A 23,240-nucleotide genomic window follows, 5' to 3' on the forward strand; every position below is an offset into this window, starting at 1 on the left:
CCTTGCAGGGGCTGTGCTGGTTTTCCATCTGAGACTGTTGCAAAGGCAGACAACCAGAGTGGAAGCTTCAGGAATAGTACATGACGAGGATCTGCTGTCATCTCCTGCCCAGATCCCACCCTGCTTTCAAAATGTGGAGTCTGTAGACCTGTGTGCACAGCCCAAGCCTGGAATCTAGAAGGCAGCAAGCACCCTTCCCTGGTTGGGCAAGACACTTAGCTTAGATCTTGGGAGCTGTCAGCAAAAATAGTTAAAAGTGACAGACCCCACAGAATCTAATAGCATTCAGAATGTTTCTGGGGTGAATGCCTATCTATATCCCGAGAACCATGGAGCCATGCAGGTGTGGTCCTCTAGGTCTTCTATTCGTGTAGTTTAATTATCTCATGTCAATTATCAAATCTTCATGTTCTGACTGTCCATTTGTGGTCAACTGTTGAGAATTTTCATCCAGGATAACTTTAGAAAACTTCTGACCCTACTTTGCTACTTGACATGTTGAAACTACAATGTATCTACAGATGACACTACCATGCACACATGGTCATAACAGAGTGTAACCAGGTTACACTCTAAAACCTGGTTCATGACAGGAGCCCCTGGTCTCTCAGTTTAACCACATTAAATCTTCTTGTTTAAGAATGATGAACTCAAGTTTGAATTGTCAATGTTCCTTTATCACCTTTGACCTTGTGTTTGTTACTGGCATTATAAGTCTACTATTCATCGAAAGCCTACTGTTGCCAGTCATCAAAAGAAACCCTTTTTAAGACTCATTATTTCATGTAATCTATATACCACCCTGGAAGAAAAGTATACAAGCTCCTTTCTCATACAAAGACCAAGACTCAGAATTTTTAGGATTTACTCCACGTCTCAGAGACCCTTATTGGAGAAGCCTGAAGTCAGGTGGCATAGTGTGTGCGTGTGTGCATGAGCACATGTATGCGCCTCTGTACATGTTTGTGTGGGTGCACATGTGTCCGTGTAAATATATGTGCATTTGTGCTCATGTGGATGTGTAGGCAGGGTGAACATCAGGCTTCTTCTTGAGTTCCTCTCTATATTACTTTTTGGGATAAGGTCTCTCACTGAGTCTGAAACTCACCAATTCAGCTATTCTGGCTTGCTCATGATCTAGAGGCATCTACATGTCTCTTCAAATCTAGTGCTAGGATTATGGACACTGCTGCACCTGGTTTTTATGTGGGTGCTGGGGATTTGAACTTGGGTCCTTATGCTTTTGACATAAGTATTCTACTGACTGGGCCACCACCCCAGTGCCTCAGCTTCTAGTTTAATAACAATAAAAGGTCATTTCTGCCTACAGATATACTGAGAAGAGAAAGATGTAGAAGAAGTAGGAAGGTCTCAAATTCTTGGCTAGTGACATCAGAGGAAAAGGTTAAAATCCACTGTTGTGTGAGATAATACATGATAGTTTGGGGCTCCACATCTCAGTCTTGGACAGCTGCCCCAAGTTTTTCCCTTTTGTGATCCAAACCCAACTCCTTATGTGATCTCTCATCTAGATCCTTGATCCCACACTGTTCTGCGGCTGTGAAAGACAAGCACCCTTTAGCAACATAACTCAGTCCAATCACAAGACACCCTCAAGGCAAATGCAAAGAGAAGCCAATGGAGCCAAATTCACAGTTCTGGTTTCATCTCTTACCCAAAACAACAGAGTGACTTTAGAGATGCCATTTTTCTTTATTGAAACTTAAGTCCTTCTTTGAAACATAGGAATAGTAAGAACCTCCCAGTTTGTGAGAACACTTTGGGATCAGAGAAGTGAGGTATCAGTGTGTTAAAATTATACTAATTCAGTGTTAACTACAGTCTGCACAATGAACAGGCTCTCCTGAGCCTCACTATGAGCCCAAGGCCCATTTTCAGTGAAAGAACTTGAGCATAACAGATAAACAGGGCCTCTTCCAGACCTCAGCAAATAGACATACTTCCTTTTCTGGGTCTTGAAATAGCCATGTTCTGGACATCCATTTCAATCAGAATTTTGCCTCGAGGGTACAGGCTTGGTTGGACTACTTAGTTCCTTTGACTGCTCCTAGAACCAAGCATTGGCGTCATCCAGTCTTCTAGGCCTTGCCTGGAACCAGCTTCCTTCAGTCTCAGATCCGGCAGTCATGCTTATGGTTGACTGTGTAGAGACAAATGACTGTTGTCTGGATACTGCTGCCAGGTCCATAGCATACATTTGAAAACCTCATGGCACAATCAGGTATCATGTTTACATACACAGCACTAGTTGGCAGTCATGTGATCTTTGGGCCCTTTGGTATACTTGGAAAGACCTCCAAGCATCTGGAACTTCTATGTCAGCAATTACAGCCCTGAAGCACTAAGATGGGAGGTCCAGGCACCCAAACACAATCTCCACAAGTCTCAATCTGCTGCTAATGAGCCAGGATAATTGTAAGTTGTGTCTAGTTATGGAGACACAAAAGCTGTATACATTGAATAATATTTCTTTCTCCTTAATAATTATAATTTCACTTGAGATTAATTTGCAGATAATGACACCTATCGCTAACCTTAGATTTTTATTATTCTGAAATTGTGCTATTGTACAAATTATCTATTAGTTGCTTTTCCAAGTATTGAATGTGTGAGCCATGTGACTATTAACCTCATGTATACTCTTCATTTCTGCAATCAAAAGGCAGATATGAAATTACTTTAGATGCCAGTAATTGCCTAGGCATGATTTAGGGCTCATCAGTTTATAATGTAATTTCACATTTAGTGTGTGTGTGTGTGTGTGTGTGTTAACTTGATATAAACTGGAGTTACCTCAGAAAGGAACCATAACTGAGGAACTGAGGTCCATCAAACTGACCTGTAGGCAAGTTTGGGGAATTTTCTTGATTAACAATTGATATGAGAGAACCCTGCCCACTGTGGGCAAAGCCACCTTGGGCAGGTGGTTCTAGCTTGTATAAGAAAACAGGCTGAGAAAGCCATGAGAACAAGATAATAGACAATGTTGTTTACTCATGGTCCTTCATTCAGTTCTAGCCCCCAGGTTCCTGCCTTGAACTCCAATCCTGACTTCCATCCACGATGGACTATAATTTGTAATCTGAAACAAACTTTTTTCACCTCAAATTGCATCCCAGAGAGCCATACTTTAGAGTACACTTTTAAAAAGATAAATTCTGGAGTTCAAACTCCTCATGTTTGCATGGCAATATCTTTACTAGCTACCCTATCTGCTCGTCACCTTGATGTATATTATAACCTGACCATAACCATGTGGTGTAAGTAAAGAGTATGTCATTTACAGATAAGGAAATTGGGGTTTATTAAACCATGTAGCCAGTCCCATGTTGGAACTGTCTGTGCCCTGAGGATAAGAACAATGTCTATGTGTTTCTCATCTTGCCAGAACCAGCCTGGTAAATGTGATCTACAAAACAAACAAAACAACAACAACAACAACAAATGCCTAGTGGCCTTCAGAATGGCCTCAAAAGTTCTACAAAATGGCATAAACCTAGGACAGATACCAGTTGGTAAGAGGAGGGGCTAGCATACACTTGATGCTTCTTTGTATCTCAAACAGCTGTCACCAACCATTACTTTTAATCCTGGATTCTTCTGTGGCAGGATTAAGTGTTGAGGAGGAAATAAGCAAACGCTGACCAGCCCAATTAGAGAATACCATTGGATTTATAGAATTCAAACTATCACAAATCCAGTCCATCCCAATGCAGATCTGCCTTGGAGATACTTTTGATCTCAGATACAGAATTGTTCTGCTCTATTCCCATGAACATAGGGATGGGGACCAGTAGCTTAGTGCAGTGGAAACCTAGAGACCAGCATGGTTTGAATGATACATTACCTAGTCTTCATGTATCAGTGACACTTCCCTGAAAATGGACCAGGCTTCCATTTCAAGATGCCACATTTACTACAGACTGCCTTTGTTCTCCAAATGAAGGTATACTCTGGAAAGAAGCTGAGAGACAATTAATGGTAATGAAGGCACGGTAAAAGAAAAGCTGTAAATATGCACCAGCAAGAATGCTGTGAGCAAGCTACCAAGCAAAGGAACAATCTCATATGATTGGGACAATCTAGAAACACACTATAGAGGAGGCGGTGCCATTTGCTGGGGAAGGTCTCTGCATATAGGTAATAGAGAGGAAGCATTAAAACAGAAAGGCTTACAGGAAGTCAAGAAGCAGTTGAATGGGAAATGACTGATAGTGGGAAATACATCTGTTCCCATTACCTGTGAGTTACACACCTTCTGTACCACCAAGTTCTGAGAATGACCCTGATACAGCAGAAAAAGGAACTTCCCCTTATCCCCAGTAGCTCCTGATGTGAGTTCTTTTCTTTTCCAACAGAAAGTAGGTTAGGAATTTCTCGATTGCTTTCTCTATGGAGACAGATTTAGAGTCCCAGAAATGGCAGATTACAGCTTTCATGATCAAACTAAGGATGCTGAAGACTTATCCACATGTGCTGCCTCGATTATAGCTGAGAACCAACAGGGCCCACACATCTGTCAGTCGGGGATTAGACTCAGAAGGAAGAAGTGACATATCCTAAGTCATTAGACGCCTGTCATCAGAGCTATCACAGACATCTACTTAATCCTTCCTGGTATTTTCAGGGATGACTCTGAGCTACTTACTGGGTTTCCAGGGTGTTCTTTACAGAGTGCTTTGGAGAGATAAGGATACAACTGGAGAGAGGATAATGGAGGCCCAGACTGTTGACTATTTTATTTTGTTTTGTTTCCTTTCCAAGAACCATGTCTCTGTCCCCTTTCTTTCCCAACTTGTCTCAGCAACAGTACCACCAAATGTCTCTTCATGAAAGCTGCTCTTGGAAATAGCTCTCTGATCTATAGAAATGTTTTGCAAAGAAAAGAGTCATGGAATGTTCTGGATTTAGAGATTATAAAAAAGTTTTGCTCCAAAGGAAATAGTTATTCTTAAAGATGAATGGCCACGACCCCACGGCACCGACCAGGGTGCTTCAGGTAACATGTTCCATTGTGGAAGTTCCTTAAAACATTTCACAGACTCAAAACAAAAGAGACTTACAAATCACACATACTGAACAAACAGATGGAATGTCATGCTACCCTGCTACACATTTCCAATGTGCTCTGATGACACCTTTATCTTCTGAGTTGGGACAAGCTACACATGTCAAGCTTAACAATATATTCCAAGTTTAGTCTACAAGTCAAGATGAGGTGAAGTCAAATACAGGTGTGGAGGATAAATGGCTATTAAAGAACTAAGAATAGCTTGAGGTCATTTTGGCTCTCATTGTGGTAATTTAAGTCTGCAATCATGGAGGTATAATCAGCCAATATTCAGAATATCTTCAAAATATGAGTGTTTTTAGAGAACTCAATTACCATTGTTTGTTACATTGAAGCTACAGCATCAATGGACACCCTCTAGACACCCCCACTTCATCGTTATGGATTCCTCAATGAAGGAAGGGGCTAGTGAACAGGCATTCAGTAAGGGTTGGGTTTGTGACTGCTGTCATGATGACAGATATTCAGACCAGTCAAAAAATCTTTAGGGTGAGAAGTCATCTGCCACCCAGACTGAGAGAAGCCCTGGTATCTCTTCCACTAACCAATGGTGATCTGACAGCTGATGCAGGTGATGCTATGTTAGAAAAGACACCTGAGCCCTAACAGATGGTGTTGAGTCCACTGAATTGTGTATAATGGCCTCCAGTGTGTGTGTGTGTGTTCGTGCATATATAGTTGACAAATATATTCCTCTTGTAGCCCAGAGACAGTGAGTATAAAACGGAGCAGGAGAGAACCCAAAGGAAGGTAACATATTGTAAAAGCCCAATGCTCTCTCAAACTGAACTGATTGATACTTTCACCTTGGATATTGCTGTGAAGTTTTGAGGAAATGGGTTTCTATGAATGAGTATGAAAAAGGTTCTTTCCTTTGGCCTTGCCTTTCAAATCCACAGGGCCACTGGGATCCTTCTGTCCAGTAAAGAGACCATGCATAATCACCTTAAGCCTTTTTCTTATCAGCTGTAAAAGAGACTAGAACATGTGTAAGTAACAGCAGCAGTATCAGAAAAATACAAAAACACTCTGAAAAGAATAATCTTCGATAAACAGATATGTTCTTGAATGCCTGAATAAAGAAACAAAGACTTCTCTTACTTTGCAGGTCATGTATCATATTCCCTATGATCTCAGGCCTGTGCAAACTACTGCTGAGTCCAGCTCATTGGAAAGGGGTCTCCTGGTCATAAGGGGGACAAACATAACAAGAGACAGCTCCAAATGTGGTAGAAAGGGCTTGTAATTAGAGGAAAGCAGTCTTGGGTCAGAAGGTGAACTGAAGAAAAAAGGAGGTGGGGCTGGGTTGGGCTAAGCCTTGGATGAATCAAGCCTCCTTGTAGGGTGGAGACATCCTGTCTAAAATACATATGAGAGCCATTAAATCCTCTATAAAAGGTTCTTGTCCCTCTGACAAGTACTCTACACACTGCTTAACAGAAACTTGTCCCATCCTGCCTGAGCATTAGGTAAGTTCCCTCCAGAACTTCTTGCTCATTCTCAGTGTCTTGGCAAACTGAGCTCATGGATCCAGGGCTGTCAGATCTGAGTTGTCAGGTCTCAGTGCTTAGCTGGAGGTAGAAAGGGCCCCCAGAGAGCCTCAGGCAGACTAAAGCCAGAGCATTTGGGAAATGCTGCTCTTCTGGAGTAACACAGCTTTCTCCTCTCAATGGGTCTAGCCTGTAGTTCTTCTCACTAGGTGACATGGGCAGCAGCAATGGAGCTACTCACCACCCATGTACCATCCTGGATCAGCATAACTTCCCCCTCCTCTTGCTAAGGTTCTAGAAGTTTTGTTTCTGCCAACCCAGACAATAAGCTCAAGTTGCCTTATGGAGGAAGGGGCTATGCACTTCCTTCCTTCCATCCTCCCTCCCTTCCTTCCTTCCTTCCTTCCTTCCTTCCTTAAGTTGCTATATAGGCAAGATGAATTTGTAGTTTTATTCTAAGAATCTGAATAATCACTAAAAGGACCTTTTTCTTTTCATTATGTGTAGTCAGTGACTAAAGACTGCTATGTGTTTTTAAAACATAGGGAAGTATTTGAAGTTATATGCCCTTAGGCACACAGAAGAAAGAGTTATTGACTCTTGGATCAGTAGAAAAGTTGTTCCTGTACAGTCCACCTGGAGTCTAGACTTTCTCAATCCTCTGACCACGCTGACCTGCGTTTTCCTGAACCAGGACTCCTTCCTTCCCTCACTCCTTCCTTCTCTACCCATGCCATCCTCTACCCACAATCTCCAAGGTCCCTTCATTGGTTTTCTAGATGCTACAAGCTTCCTTCTTTCTTTGTCCTTGAACCTTGTCATCTTTGGCACCTCTCCTCTTTCTGGTCTCTCTAAGTCTTCTATTTAACACACATATGTCTCTTGCCCATTCAGTCACACCCATCTTCCCCTTCACCTACCTCCAAATTCCTTGGTAATGGAATTGAAAGCTTTCATTTTGGAATAGCACCATCCATCACAGGTCACCAGTGCTTTAGACTTAATGGACCACTTGTCTGTTACAGAAGCTGACCTCTCCAATAGATCCCAGGACTGAAGGCAGAGAGCATCTTGGACTCTCAGTTAAAAGGCCTCCTACCCCAGATAGCACCACTAACTCAATTCTCTCCAACAGTGCAGCCTACCTTCTTCTCCTTCCTGAATCCCTTTGCCAGGAACGTTGGGAGGGTAGGGCTGGATCCTTGGAGGGTCTAACTGCTGTGTGTACTTGATGTTTTCTGTTGTTTCCAGTAGGACATTAACACCCTAGAGACAGGCAAAAAGAAAATAAAAACTGTCTACAAGTATATTCTAAAGAAATATTTGCATTAAAAGAAAATAATGTGTGGCCTTCACAAATCTATCTCCTCTCAGCCTTTTCCCCACCTATGAAAATAATAGTGATAATAAGGGTCATAAGCTATGTTACACAGGAAACTGCTTTGTGAGCAGTGCGTGTCTATAGTTGTACACAAATTATATATGTGTATATGTACATTATGATAATGATGGTGATGATACTTAATAGCTACCACTTAGCATAAGCCAGGCATCAGCTGGGTGCTTTTCATGAATTATCTCCTAAAGCCTTTATGATACCTCTCTGAAGTAAGTGCTAGTATCAGCTCCATTCATAGTGAATAAACTGAGGCACGGAAGAGCAAAGCAGGTAGGTGGCAGAACCCGGCATTAAATGTTGACTCAGAAACTTCCACAGCCTGAGTGCTTCTCCTTCTCATCAGAAAGTACACTTTGAGGAAAAGACAGAGGAAGTGGAAAAACCCAAAACACAGCTGAAGACACAATGAAAGAATTGAGCCTTGGAGTACTGTGTGGAAACAGCAGGGGCTGACTATGGTGCCTATAAAAGGCCATTTTATATTTTCCAGCATAGCTTCAAAGATGCCTCAGTTGCTGCAAAACATCCATGGGATCATCGAAGCCTTCGGGTGCTATGCCAGGTCAGAGGGTGGCTGCAAAGTACTCACGAGGCAGGAGTTGAAGAGGCTCCTGGAACATGAGTTTGCTGACGTCATAGTGGTATGATATGTGGGGGTGAAAGGAAAGACATGATAAGGACAGCCAAAGCCTGTTTACGTGCATGGGCTCTTACCTGGGGAATGTAAAGAGTAAGGAGCCAAATTCAAGTGTCCTGCCTGGATTAGTAGTTGTGCCTGCAAATAAGAAAAACATGGAGGGCAAATGTCACGATAGGTGACAGATCCAGATCCTTATAGAAAGGACAGCTTCTTGGATCTGATCCTCTGCTTTAATTCATGTTAAGTTCAAGACAAAGTAAGTAGACTATAAAGAGACAGTTCAGGCAAGAACAGATTCTTCAAATGGCCTAAAAGAAAAAGTAGTCACTGCTTTCTGGTGCTTCTCAAATCTGACACTGTAAATATTTCCTATACCTGTCTGAAATGTGATTGCCTATTAGCACTCTTTAAGAGCTTGCTTTTGCCTTGCACAAAGCAGTTGCTTCAAAATATTAGCTCAATATTAGTCAAGTCAAAAATGAGATTTTTGGAGCCCTACTTCTGAATATCTGTGGGTGCTGGGGACACTGAGACCTACCCCATTCAGCAAGCCAGCACCAGGGCCATAATGCACATAATGCCTTCAGCTGACATCTAAAGCAGACCGGGTAATGAAGTCCTAGGTGCAAACACTGGCATACTAGGATGGTGTGTGCATGTTTAGCATAGCCTGCTGTCCTGCTGGGACTCCTCATCGTGGGAGATTTCAGGATCTCATGGGGTCAGGCTCCTGGTATACCTCCTGTGGGGTTGGTGCTAGAGGCAAAGTGCCAAGGGCAGCCAAAAGAAGGAGCCAGAAGCCCAGACAGTTGCATATTGAGCATATGCGTTCCTTTAATACGTCTTTACCTAGTCAATCATCTTGTGGATATGAAATCAAGGATATATATAACAAAAGTTGCTAGCTACCCTTGAGTAAGAGAGATGCTACAACAAAAGACACACATCATGAAACATGTGATGCTATAGGCAGTGCAGTGGGTCTGAGAGCTCCCATCTGCAGTGGAGTGAGGGAGCCTGGATGTTGAGTGCAACTGATCAGACCAGGTTCTCCTTGGAGGAAAAGTGCTGACTTGGCTTCATCTCTCCCCCAGAAGCCCCATGATCCTGCAACTGTGGATGAAGTCCTGCGCCTGTTGGATGAAGATAACACAGGGACTGTAGAGTTCAAGGAATTCCTAGTCTTGGTGTTTAAAGTTGCACGGGCCTGCTTTAAGACACTGAATGAGAGTCCTAAGGGTGCTTGCATATCTGGCAAGTCTGAAAGCTGCTATCCTGGATCTTCAAAAGAGCTGGAACAAAGACAGAGAGGTGGTGCTGAAATGGCAAAAGACGGAGCAGCACAGCACTGTGAAGACAGCAGCTGTGGACAGAGAGATCAGGTTTCTAGAGGACAAGACAGGGTTGGGACACATACCCAGAATCAGGACAGCTACCCTACACAGGTCAGCAGTCATGACAGGCAGACTGAGTCTCAGACACAGGAGATGATAAGCCAGCAAACACAAGTGGCAGAACAGGTGGAGCAGACCCCAAGAATAGAAGACAAATGTTGGACCAGACAGAAGAGGTCAGAGAGGCAACCACAGATTAGCCAACAGACAGATGAGATCACAACTGGATCCACATCTCAGACCCAAGCAGGTAACTTCTACACACAGGGGTCTACCTGTGACTATAACAGAGGAACTAACAGTCATCACCAAGACAGAAGCCATGCAGACAGAGCTTCTACACAACACTACCAGACACAGGCAGGGTCTCATACTCAGATACACACACAGATGGAAGAACAGGCCTGGGGGCAGCAAACAGGAAGTGACAGCATCCAGACACAGGGGTCTATCTACGACCAGAGCAGAGAGACTGTGATTCATGGCCAAGACAGGAACCAGTCAAGCCAGAGTGTTAAAGAACACCATCAGGCACAGGCAGAGTCATATACTCAGACACATACTCAGACAACGGAACAAGGCAGGAGCCAGCAGGCAGAAAATAGTAGCACCCAGACTCAAGGGTCCATGTATGGCCAAAACAGAGAGACTGAGATCGATGGGCAAGAAAGCAGTCAGGCAGAACAGGTGGGGACAAGACACTACCAGACACAGGCAGGATCATATACCCAGACTTTGGAACATGATGGGAGCCAGTCTGCACATCAATTTGTGGCTCAAGAAAAGGAACAGACACAGATAAAGCCATGCATGGGGCAAAGCTGGACACCGGTAAGCAACTATGAGACAGAAGAGCCAGTGATAGGAGGACAGGTCCAGACTGAGACAGACACTGTTATAAAGAATCACCCAAGCCCGACAGCCAGGCAGGTAGAGAGAGTACCCACAGTAGTTAGAGAGGAGTGGGTCAATGACCACACAAGGGAAATAGTAATCCGAAGCCAGGATCCAGGTAGCCTGCACTCTGGTACTCCTTCAGCTCAGGGCCAGGATATACCCCAGAATGAGAAGAAAGGAATCACAGCCAAGGGACTATATACCTACTTGAAGACAGAGCAGCCATGACTTTTCCCAATTCCAGCTGGAGAGAGATTGGCCTGCCCTGCCCTGCCCTGCCCTGCCCTGCCCTGCCCTGCCCTGCCCTGCCCTGCCCTGCCCTGCCCTACCCTACCCTGCCCTACCATGGTACTTCACCAGACAGCCATGATTCTTCTTGTTTGGTTCTTTTACAGTGATCATCTCTACAAGGTGATTTCTTGTCAAAACTCACCTCTCTTACCTGCTACTCTCAGAAACTCACCTCTCTTATCTGATATTCTCAGAAACAGGAAGATGTGGAGGAGGTCATCTCATTGCACTGAATTCCCCCCAATTTTCAGGGGTTTTCAAAGCTGTTTTATCTCTGGTATCTGTCCATTGCATCAATAAAGGCTTAGCAGCTGGCCCCGGTGTGTTAGTCAATAGTGTCTACTGATGTGATAAACTGAGGGCTCTAGAGTTCTAATGTTGAACTGAACATAGCCCCACCTCTCAAGGAACACTGAGTTGAGAGAATGTATGTGATCCTAGAGTTAGAAAGAACTGAATAGAGGAGAGAGCACATTTTATACTTGGCAGAGGTGGGTCAGGGATGCCTTCTTCCATAAGATGATTATTTGTAATAGCCCTCAATGGACCACTAAGAAATACAAATACAATTACTGTCATTCATTTCCTCTAATTCTAGAATGTTAAGACTCCATTCCTATGCAAGGTCACAGGGGTTATTACTAAATGGATGAAGACCCTCCAGACCTGTGCTGAGAAGGGATGAGGTCATGAATTCCCAGGGACTTAGTCACTAGTGAGAGGCCCTAATCTTCCCCTCCCATTCTGTGCCAACACTTCCCCTCCATGTTGCCCTACTTGCTGGGTATCAACAAGCTGTATAGCAGAAACTCTCAACTATTCTTTACTTTAAAAATTGCCAGGGAGGTAAGAGTTTTTCATTTTGTTTTTATTGGTATATGCATGTACCTGGGTCAGTGCATGTGCACCTGTAGAGGCTGGAAGTAGACATTAGATATCCCCGACTCTGGGGCTACAGATTGTTGTGAGCTGCCATTGAGATTACTGGAAGTGGAACCTGCACTTCTGTAAAAGCAGTAGGTGCTCTTAATTACTGAACCATCTTTCCAGCCCAGGAAGATACCAGTTTTAAATACTAAGCCTAAAGATTCTCACTCTTTGGAGAATTAGCCTATGACTAATGTTTATAAGTTTAAGGGTGGGTACTTGTAATACAGAATGGATACTCTGAGAAGCCTGGTACAACAAATATGTAGGAAACCTTTCTTTTTTTTTTTTACTGCATTGTTGAGTTATGAAAATTTTTCTAAAGATAAAACAAAATCTGTTAGGCCGAATACCTCCAAAGATGTGCCTCTGCCACCCTCTAAAACTTGTGGGTACCTCTTTATATCTCCAAGAGGGATTTGTAGGACACTGAGATGGGGCTCACTGTGGCCTATCTGGATGAGCTCAATATAATCACAAAGGTCCTTATAAGATGAAACAAAGGAGTCAAAAGTCAGTAAGACTTGTGATTGTGGGACCAACAGTTAGAACCTTGGTCAAGGTGCAAGGGATGCAAGTAGATTCCTGAAGCTAGAGAAGGAATTTCCAAAGTGCTCCCCAGAAAATAAGTAGTCCTTCCAGAGCCTTGACTGTAGACTTCTGACCTCCAGTGCTGTAGGGATAAAAGTTCTGCATTTTAAGTCCTTAAGTTTGTGTGCATTTTTGATGGCAGAGATAGAAAATGAATACAAAACCCAGTACCAATGTTAAGGGTAAGCTCATGGAGAAGGCAGGGCTGGTCTTTGTGAGGACAACTTGATTTTCTATCTATGCACACAGGACTTTGAGAATAAATGCCAAATATAGACAGCAAGGAACTTGCAAGGACCCAAGAAATGTCACTGCCACTAATTCTTCCTTGTGTAATTTGATAGAGAAGAAAAACATACTCAAAGCCAGAATCACAGAGCCATTTGACATACAATCTGATAATGTATGTTTAAATACATCTAACTGCAGGACAAGACAAAAGGATGTGGACTAGGTGACAGAACAGCATTTAATGTTATATGCTTTGAAAATCGAAATATAGTCAGCTAACAAAAACAAGTTCTGAGAGAGCCTATGGAAAGCAGAGCTAGCTAGCTGGTTGTCTGATGAAAGTACACACTTATAAGGAAAAACTAGGCGTAAAAGAATTTCACTTCAAATTATACAATGAGGAGAAATGAAGGAGTATATGAAAAGAATTATGAAGTTCTAGAAAATCCTATTATTTAGGCTAGGGAATGAACAGACAATAATAGGTGAGGGGAAATATGGAATATGTACTGTGTGATGATACATTGTGACAGTAATTCTGGAGTAAGTGAGTGAAGGTTCTGCATCACCAAAAGACAGTTCAAAAATACAGCAAATAAAACAGAAACACAGAGAACTATGTTGCTTATGCATACAACATGTTTCTATGAACATGAAACAAAATAACAGGGAAAAAAGGAGTCTGGTATCATTTATAATAGTATAAAGGATTTGTTCTACTATTGACATGCTAGCTTTATCTGAGGAAAATGAGCGCGCGCGCGCGCGCGCGCGCGCGCGCGCGAGAGAGAGAGAGAGAGAGAGAGAGAGAGAGAGAGAGAGAGAGAGAGAGAGAGAGAGAGAGAGAGAAGAATAGAGGAAGAACGGGGCTTAGAAAAATCTTTTAAACAGATACGTTAATAATTATCAAGAAAAACAGATTCAAACAAAATTTTAAAAGCAAAGGTCAAGATCTTGATTCCATATTAAGTCATAAAACAAGAAAGAACACTTTAACTCCTTTTTCATGATGCCTTCTAGATGGGTATGTTAAAAAGAATCTGAATATCTTCTTCCCGACCACTGACTATGAAAAACTTACTGAAGTTAATGATAAACGCAAACTTGAAACTTTCTATGAGAAGCGCATGGCCACAGAAGTCACTTCTGACGCTTGGGGTGAAGAATGGAAGGGTTATGTGGTCCGTCCAAATCAGTGATGGGGATAACAAGCAAGGACTCCCCACGAAGCAGGAGGTCTTGACCCATGGCAGAGTGTTGAGTAGAATTTTTGTTATAGACCAAGGAGAACTGGAAAGAGAAAGCTAAGTTTGTTTGGAGAAGTACTGTGGATATCAATCTGAGCAAAGCAGGAGAATATTCCTCAACTGACACATAGTACTGTGCCTCAGTTATTGGGGTGAAAGAGCAGAATACACAAACTTTTCCAGTCTCTCTAAAGAACATGTAGACTACCAACATGTCCAAAAGCTCTTAAACAAAGAAGGTAAGAGGCCCAAGACCAATGCACCCAAGAGCTAGCATCTTGTTACCCTATAAGTCCTGCAGCAAAAATGCTAATGAAGAAATAACACACTAAGGAAAATAAAAATGAGGCTGTATAATATGCCTTATTTTGGGCCAAGAGAATTAAGGAGCACCCCAAAAAAAGCCAGGAGCAAATTGCCAAGATTTTTCATCCATCCTCACTGAGGTCTTCTACTTCAGAATTCAGTCAAAATATAAGATCTTTCAGGGTAACAAATAAATGACCAGACCTTGGAAATAAGAGGACACTTTAAAATGCCAAATAATTATACACTTTTTAGTATGTTTTATCTGTTAATGGTCAACTCTAATAAAGTAGTAACCACAGAAGACAGGAAGAAAAATTTAAAAAAACAATGTTGTAAGTATAAAGCCTTTAGTTGTCTCAGTTCAGTACAGTAAATGCACATATGGCACACATATACTCATTTTAAATACTTGTGTGAGTGGTGTGTGTGTGTGTGCCACCTGTGTGCAGGAGCTGGAGTTACAGGTGGTTGTGACCCACACAATATGGGTGCTGGGAACCAAAATTAGGTCCTATGGGAAATCTAAAACCATATTTAAGCCCTGAACCACCTCTCCATCCCTCAATATGGTTTGATATTAAGAACTTTCTGAGAGTATGTGAATGCATGTGCACACAAATCATAAACATGTGTATGTATATGTTTGTGTGCACACATGTGTGTGTATATGCCATTGTAGAAGACAAACCAGACAAGGTGTCTTTCTCAATTGTTTTTACCTTACTTTTTGAGACAGAGTCTTTCATTGAACCTGGAGCTCTCAGATTCAGGTAGACTTACTTATCAGCAAGCTCCAGGGATCCTCCTACCTTGGCCTTTCCAGCACTGGAACTGCAGAGGTATGCCACAGGGCCAGACTTTAAAAAAATAAAAAAAATAAAAAAGGTGCTAAGGATCAGGATCTGAATCACTGAATCAAGTCCTTACGTTTTCATGGCAACTGCCTTAATAACTAAGCTATCTTCCCAGGCCCTGTATATGAATTAAATTTTATTTTATAACCTAAAGTACACATGGAAAAGCCAACAACCAGCCACAAAAATACTCACTAACATGAATGCCTAAACATGAACTGAACAAGGATGACTCTAATAGACACAGCAAACTGGATCGGAAAAGCCCATGAGGCCTCAACCCTGAACGAAGAATAGGCAAGTAAGGAATGCTGAGAGCAAGAGAGATAGTCTTCCCTAGAGAAGAGAACATCAACTGGCTGTGCAATACCAAATGGTCAGCCTTGAAAACATACATAGAAGTATCAGAATACAGATAGACCAGGTTGTACTCAAGAATATATAGGTACATGCAAATTATATATATATGTGATGTATTTATACACATATATGCATGAAACAGCAAGTAATGGGAAAAGATGCCATGAATTTGAAAGAGAGCAAGGAGAGGTATGGGGAGGTCTTAGAGGGAGGAAAGGAAAAGGAGAAGTGTTGCAATTAATTAAAATCTCAAAAATAAAAGAAAAAAAAGGTACTTGGGAGAAACACCTGGTGCTTAGTAAGGGCTCAAAAAAAACCCCCCACAATTTCTTATTAAAAAAGACAATATTAATTCACTATTATTCAAAATAGAAATAACACAAATATGATTCCTACACATGCATGAAATATTGATAAATATTGTCAGCCTATGTTATTGCTGGGAATTAGCAGTGATACATACAGTATTAAACAACTTTTAGACAAAGAGAGATTAATAGAAAATAAAATTAAATAATTCTCTTTAAATGATAGTTATTAATTAAAAGGCTGGAAAAATAGCAACTCCTCCAAAAGTAAAATGAAAAAAAAATCACAAGAAGAAATTAACCATAAGAGAAAAGCAGTCAACCAGTGAACAAGCAAACAAGTTGCTTTATTAGTATTTCTAATCAACATGGTACAAACTATTAAGAAACTTAAGTTTTAAAAATTTAGGAATAGTGAGAGGGTCTCACATCTCCTGGTGGGAATAGAAAATGAGACAGCCTGGAGAGAGGAGAGGTCAGCACAGTTCAACACTGTAAATGCCTGTCTTGTTCCTGCTCTGTCCTCTGTGGGTGAAGCGGCACACGGCACAGTCAGTAACTATTTATTAAAGAAACTTACTTGATCCTTCTTTTATCATACACCAGTTACAATACACAGAGCAATGACTGCAAAATTGAACACAATCCAGATCACAGGTATTGCTGAGAAGCACTGGTCTCAGGACACTCGTTCCTATGGATCTTCCAAAAGAGGAAGGGGTTATAAGCCAGAAAGACGGCCTGAAAACTGTTCACTGTTGTAACTGGAAGAATGGTGTTTTGAATGCCAGTCCCAGGGTCTGGGCTATCTAGACTTGTGAGACTTCAGAAGGATCTGCTCTTATGCAGCTCACAGCTGGGTTGTTTCCAGAGTCTTGCGCTCAGGGTAACGAGGTTGCTCCATCCCAGGCCATGCCCACAGTTTCCTTTGAGCGTTCACTAGCCGTTTTAAAACTTTCAAGTTTCCATATAGATTTTTTTCAAACAATGTGCCTGTTATTTTAGGGACAAAGGGAGAAAACTGTGAAAAATATACAGTCTTGGTGGGAATGTGAAGTTTACTTGAAGCAAGTGAGATGAACTCTAAGCTTTCTTTTCAAGGACAGACACATTCTCCCACATCATTCCAAACATAAGAAAACGCACCTTTATGACGCCAAAATATAATTCCTGTAAGTTTTTAGCTCTCCTATAATTTTGTTTTTAAGTTATTTAGATATACATAGTACATTTACTGGTTCTAGCTTTAACTTTGAAACTGCAGAACACAATCTTTTAAAAACTCCATTAAAAATTTCTTAATGCTGAATTTAAAAGTGAATGATATTCATAAAGTTGTATGTCTATTTTGCATATTTAACAATGAAAATGGGGCAGGGAAGATGGCTCATTAGTAAAATACAAGCCATACAAGCATGAGGACCTGAGTTCAAATCCCCAGTACTCACATAAAAAAAACAAATGTGATGGTTCACACTTGTGATACTGGAGCTGGACATCAGGGCAGGATAGAGACAGGTGAATCCCCAGAGCTTGCTAGCCAGCCAATCTAGCCAGTCAGTGAGCACCAGATTTAGTGAGAAGTCCTGCCTCAAAAACTCAGATGTACAACTATAGAGGAAGATATTTGATGTCCACTTCTAGCCTTCAAATGCATGTGCACAAATGCAATCACACAGCACACGAACATGTAGATATTTTACACATATACAGGAACAACTTTTACAAACTTTTAGAAAGGCAGTCATCTATTTCTGTTCCGCACATTTTTGTGAATGTTGTAAAGCTTATACGCTCCAGTTGTATTGGCCACAGTATACAAAGTGGCCCTGTCCTCAGGGATACTCAGACTGAAGCCTTTGAAAGTCCAGCAAGCCATGCAGCTGGGAAGACATTGTACTTCTGTCCCCTAGTGACACTTAGGAATAGCACCACTAAAAAATTGCTTTTTTTTTTTCTTGAATAGGAAGAGAAGCTCAGCAGCACAGCCTTTAACTGGAGGACTAAAAGGAATGGTCTAGAAGCCTCAGGCAAGCTCTACCTCCAGTTTCTCTGAGCAATGGGATTTCTACTGAGTTTCTCCTATTGAGGAGTGCACTTCATGCAGCCACTCCCACTGCCAAATAGTAGCCAGTATCTGTACAGCCATACCCCCTGCAAGGACCTCAGCAGCACTGCATAGGGATGGCTGTGAACGTGAACGTGACTGAGTTTTCTCCCCTAGGGAGCATGTGCTTAGTGAAGCTTCTTTAGTGAGCAGGAAGGTAATTCTATGGATTTCTTCCCTTGAGGTGGAAAATGGTGATCTATATGTTTTCCTCAGAGGTCTTGAGATCAAAGCTCTATCCTATTCATGTCATGTTTATGTGAAAACTGTAAATTTGCTTCCTAGCACTAATGCAGGCTACACAGTGCTGTGTGGCACTCTTCAGCATTTCTCGTCTATATATGAGTTGCAAGTAGTGATTGCCAGCTCCCTTTGCTAGAAGCTGCATAAAGTGAGTATGTTGGAGCTGCAGAGGGAACACCCTATATCTCCACATTTCTAATAAAGAGAAGGAAAAAACTAAAGCAAGCAGTTGGATTTCTTCTACTGCACTGGTTCTGAACCTGTGAGTCGTGGCTCCTTTGGGATCGAATATCAGATATCCTACATATCACATGTTTACATTATAATTCATAACAGTAACAATTATAGCTATAAAGTAGCAATTAAACAGCTTTATGGTTGGAGGGTTACCTCAATATGAGAAAATGTATTAAAAGGTGGCAGCATTAGGAATATTGACAAATATTGTCTGCATTAGTGGCCAGGGGCTTATAGTTATCCAAGGCCCAGTTCTTACTGGGAGGCTATGGGTTAGGCTGTGGAACATGTTAAAACATAGAAGTACATTCCCTTGTCCATCAGGAATGTCAGCACCATTCCTTGTCCATCGTGGCTTCTTCTGCTTTGAACCTTCTTCTCATGGCACAGGTTATCTCTCCCAGAAGACATGTAGGATAGGATGATAAGAAGAAAGGGCAACACATGCCATTAGCAATCTCTGCTATTCTGTCTGGAAAAGAAAAGCATACGATTCAGGTAACGAGGTAGCCAGATACTGAACTAGACACAGATTAAGTTCTATGTCACCTTGTATGTAATAGACAGGAACTCAGTCGCATGATTTTAATTGCCCTAAACAATAAGACACAGATTTGGCTACAAATGATTATACATTTGTCTCAGGAAAATCACAAAAGACCCAAAATAGAAAGAAGCACAAAAAATGCACTATTGCTGAGCAGTGGTGGTGCATGCCTTTAATCCCAGCACTTGGGAGTCAGAGACAGGCAGATTTCTGAGTTCGAAGCCAGCCTGGTCTAAGGAGAGAGTTCCAGGACAGCCAAGGCTACACAGAGAAACCCTGTCTTGAAAAACGGAAAAAAAAAAAACCCAAACACTATGAAGTAAAAAAATGGCCATTGTATTTAACCCTTCCAGACTCTCCTTTATACAAATCACCATAAAAATATATCCATATGTGCATATATACATGAATACCTTTAATGATCATTTATGTGTCAACTATATAAGCTATATCTGCATGCAAACTACACTTCCATATCTAAACACATACACAAAATATAAACATGTATGTTCATAATTTGTAACAGTAACTTCCATAGGCTATGTCCAGTGACTTAGGGCAGGCCACATCAGCAGAGTTTTTGGTTAGGATTATGCATTATGGTGAAAGGTTATTCCTCAGCTCATTTTCTCACAAGAGGTGTACCTCTGATCAAGGTATTTGTCTTAATAGCTTTGTCTCTATTGTGGAGAAAATAATGGCACCTCGACATAGGTAGGTGTGAGAATAAATTTATACACTTAATTCCTAGCAAATGACATGGTAAGCCTTTAAAAAATGCTAAGAATTGAATGAAGCATTCATGACAGCCATTCATAAATCAAAAAAAATTGTTTCTAGAAGAAAAAAGTCTAATCAGATAAAATTAGATCAATACAGAAGATTCTCACAGACTACAATTTATTCTCATAAAGATAGTTTTCGCTTCTAGCAGCTGTAATGACCATAGTTAATTAGGGGATTTAAAACACAAAAGCCAAGAATTAGGGATGAATCAGTACTATTTTAAATAGTATATTTATTTATACTATTATACATAAATTATATTATCTATAAATAGGTGCAACACCAACTTTTCCTGTTTCCCTCCCAGGCCTCTGTCCTGTCCACTGACCCCAAAGTGGGTTTCCTCCGCTCTGTCTTTATTATTCTCAAGATCAATAAGCTGTTAGACAAGAAGAATCAGGGCAGTAACTCTAGATGGCTTACTTTTCCACAGGATGCAAGGTGATAGTCAGAGGATGTGGGCAGCTGGAGAGGCCAGTAAATCATTTGCATTAACAGCATCTGACTTCAAATACAATCTGGGTCATATGAACAAGAAAATTCTTTTTTCTCTTTTTTGCTTCATAATATATTTCATCATTTAAGTTTTAGTTATGTTTTTTTCAAAAGCAATGCCATCACATGTAGAAGAAAATTCCTGGACTCACGCATGCTCACGCACATACACACACACAGTGGGTTTATTATAACATGAGCCAGGTCTGCTGTTCTGTCAAAGAGCTAGATGTAACTAAGGGACGGAAAAAAAAAAAAAGCACCTTGAGGTAACCAAGGACCCTGACCTGGGACAGCCCCTATGCCCTCTGCCTGTAGACCTCCCTAGACTAACCCTGGCTTGATAAAATTCCCAATGGCTACTGAATAGCCACCATTGATCCTACAAGTGACTGTTTGGGCCACCTCTCCTGAGGCAGGGAAGTGTTGGTAAAGGGACTCTGCTCACCACAGCCATGAACATCCCTCTTCAAACACCTGCTAATTCACCAGAGACATTTTCCCAGTGCTTGTTATTCACAGCAAACACATAGCTGCCCTTTTAAACTACCTAACAAAAATCTACCTATTTTCCATGACACACCAGTAAGGAACTCACAGCTCCATTTGGCATCTATTATTTCCTGATAAGATCAGTAGCCATACCTACTGCTGAAGTATTTGTTTGTCTTATGAATGGGTGTCATAAAATTTAATTACACCACCTTATCCACAATCATTGAAAAATTAAGTCACACCTTCACATGTATGGGGTATTAGTAGTCCCCAAACTAAACAACAATGCAGGAATCTAAAGCAAACCACAGATTTATGTGTTTTCCTTCCATGACCTACCTAGTCTTTCTCACTTAACTGGTTCTGCTTTCCTGCCTCCCCCCTGGATATTCATATCAGATTGGTTTGTTGGTTTTTTCCTGTTGTAAGCCCTCACACACATACTTCATCAAGGCAGATGTGAGGGTTGTTGGTGGCTCAGCTGGGGTTTGTGCCATCTGTTTAAGTCAGTTTATCCAGTTCAGTGACATGCCATGAGTTCTAAGCCCACACCTTTTCCCAGGCGAATTTGATTCATCACAAGATGAAGGTACAGTTTATAATAACCACCCCTTACCCCCCCACACACACACACAGCATGGCAATCTTTACCTCTCCCCAAATCCAAGAACTAATGATAAAATTCAGTTTTGACTTTGGAACATTTCTATCTTCCCCAGGGTACATCTCCTAAGAACATGATGATATAGTGGACAGACGTCAAAGCCAGTGTCAGAGACCTGACTGAACCACCTGACTGTGTGTCATTCTGGACCTCTGCATATTTCTAAGCTTCAGTTTTTCTCACTGGACAATGAGGAGCAACATATCTCTCTTTTAGAGTGCTTGGAAGACTGATAGAATATATAAAACAACTTTCGCATAGGGATACTCAAGACATCCTGGTGCTCTGTGCTCTCTTCTGCAGTCTTCACTCAGTTCCACCATCCTCACCAGGGTACTCCTACCTTCTCACACAAGAAATTGCCAATTTCTATTCATTTCCATTAATAAAATGCCTTAATGTCTTCTAACTAACACTTATATCACAGAGACTCAGAACCATAAACATGTTAGTGAATCAGGACCAACTTGGGACCTAAGATGGCAAAATCAGTCAACTTTTTCTTGAGAAGTATGGGGTTAAATGTCAATCCAAACTTCATGAAAAAGAAATTCATGAATGTGTGTCAAGAACTTTAAAACTGCTCATGTTTTTGACACAATAATTTCTCCTCTAATAATTTATCATACTTAGGAAATCTTCAAAGGTTTGCATATATGATGTTTATTATAGTATTATAGTAGTGGAAATTTGGAAGCAATCAAAATACTGTAACTGTGTAATAAACAATAGACAGAAATTATATTTAACAGTCTATAATGACATTGAAAAATGCAACTTGATTCAAAATTCTGGGTGTATCAGCTTTAATAGTATATCATATAGGAGATAAATTCAGATTGAGCAGTTTGTTTCCGATTGTATGAATGCAGAATGTATGCAGAGACCAGGTCAGATATGTACATACTTCCATTCATAGTAGCATTATTCATAACACAGTGATGGAAGCTGCTGAAGTCTCCAACAATGGGTAAAATATATAGCACAATAGAATATATTGTATGCTAAAAGAACAGAGTCATATTCAGTCCTTAAAAGGAAGAAAATTCTAAAACTTTCTGTAAAGTGGATGAAATCTGGACACATTATACTGAAGTGTATTATCAGACAGCACTGACGGTGAGACTGGTGGCTTCATCTAGCATTTGGGTGCAGCCTTGACAGAGCTACTACTGATCCATGAAGAGAGCTGCAGAGAGAGGCGTATTCATGATACTGAGCAATTAATTCCCTGATTACAATTAGGAAAACAAAGAGTTTAGCAGAACTATACTCTAAGCACATATTGGTTAGAACATGCATATGGTAGGTGCTACCTGAGAGAAGAAGGTGAAGACATGCAAAGAAACAATTCTCTCAGCACGTAGAGGACAGTTCAGGCTCTCAGGCATGGAAAAGATGTGTAAAGGAGATCACCAGGTTTCCAAAAGAGAACCCAGCCTACAGCACTCCCTAGGGAGAAAGCAATAAGAAGAGACAGGCCTTCCCCAAATGTCCCTTGCTTAGAAGAAAGATCAGGTACCACAAAAGAAGGCCAACTCTCTTAGAGCTCAGCAGCACCTGCTCAGGAAACAGATCACTTCTTCCCTTCCTTCCTTCCTTCCTTCCTTCCTTCCTTCCTTCCTTCCTTCCTTCC

At 41.3% G+C, this 23,240-nt stretch overlaps 1 protein-coding gene across 1 annotated transcript; it reads left to right on the forward strand.

Annotated features, from left to right (window-relative positions):
• Positions 1 to 6,509: 6,509 nt before the first annotated feature.
• On the forward strand, positions 6,510 to 11,140 carry LOC110290617 (cornulin-like). The gene is made up of 3 exons (XM_021157203.1): positions 6,510 to 6,561; positions 8,472 to 8,622; positions 9,716 to 11,140. The coding sequence occupies exons 2-3, from the start codon at positions 8,485 to 8,487 to the stop codon at positions 11,138 to 11,140; spliced, it is 1,563 nt and encodes a 520-aa protein (XP_021012862.1). The 5' UTR covers positions 6,510 to 6,561; positions 8,472 to 8,484.
• The last annotated feature ends 12,100 nt before the right edge of the window (positions 11,141 to 23,240 follow it).

The sequence above is a fragment of the Mus caroli genome, chromosome 3 (genome assembly GCF_900094665.2).
Source record: "Mus caroli chromosome 3, CAROLI_EIJ_v1.1, whole genome shotgun sequence".
Lineage (NCBI taxonomy): Eukaryota > Metazoa > Chordata > Mammalia > Rodentia > Muridae > Mus > Mus caroli.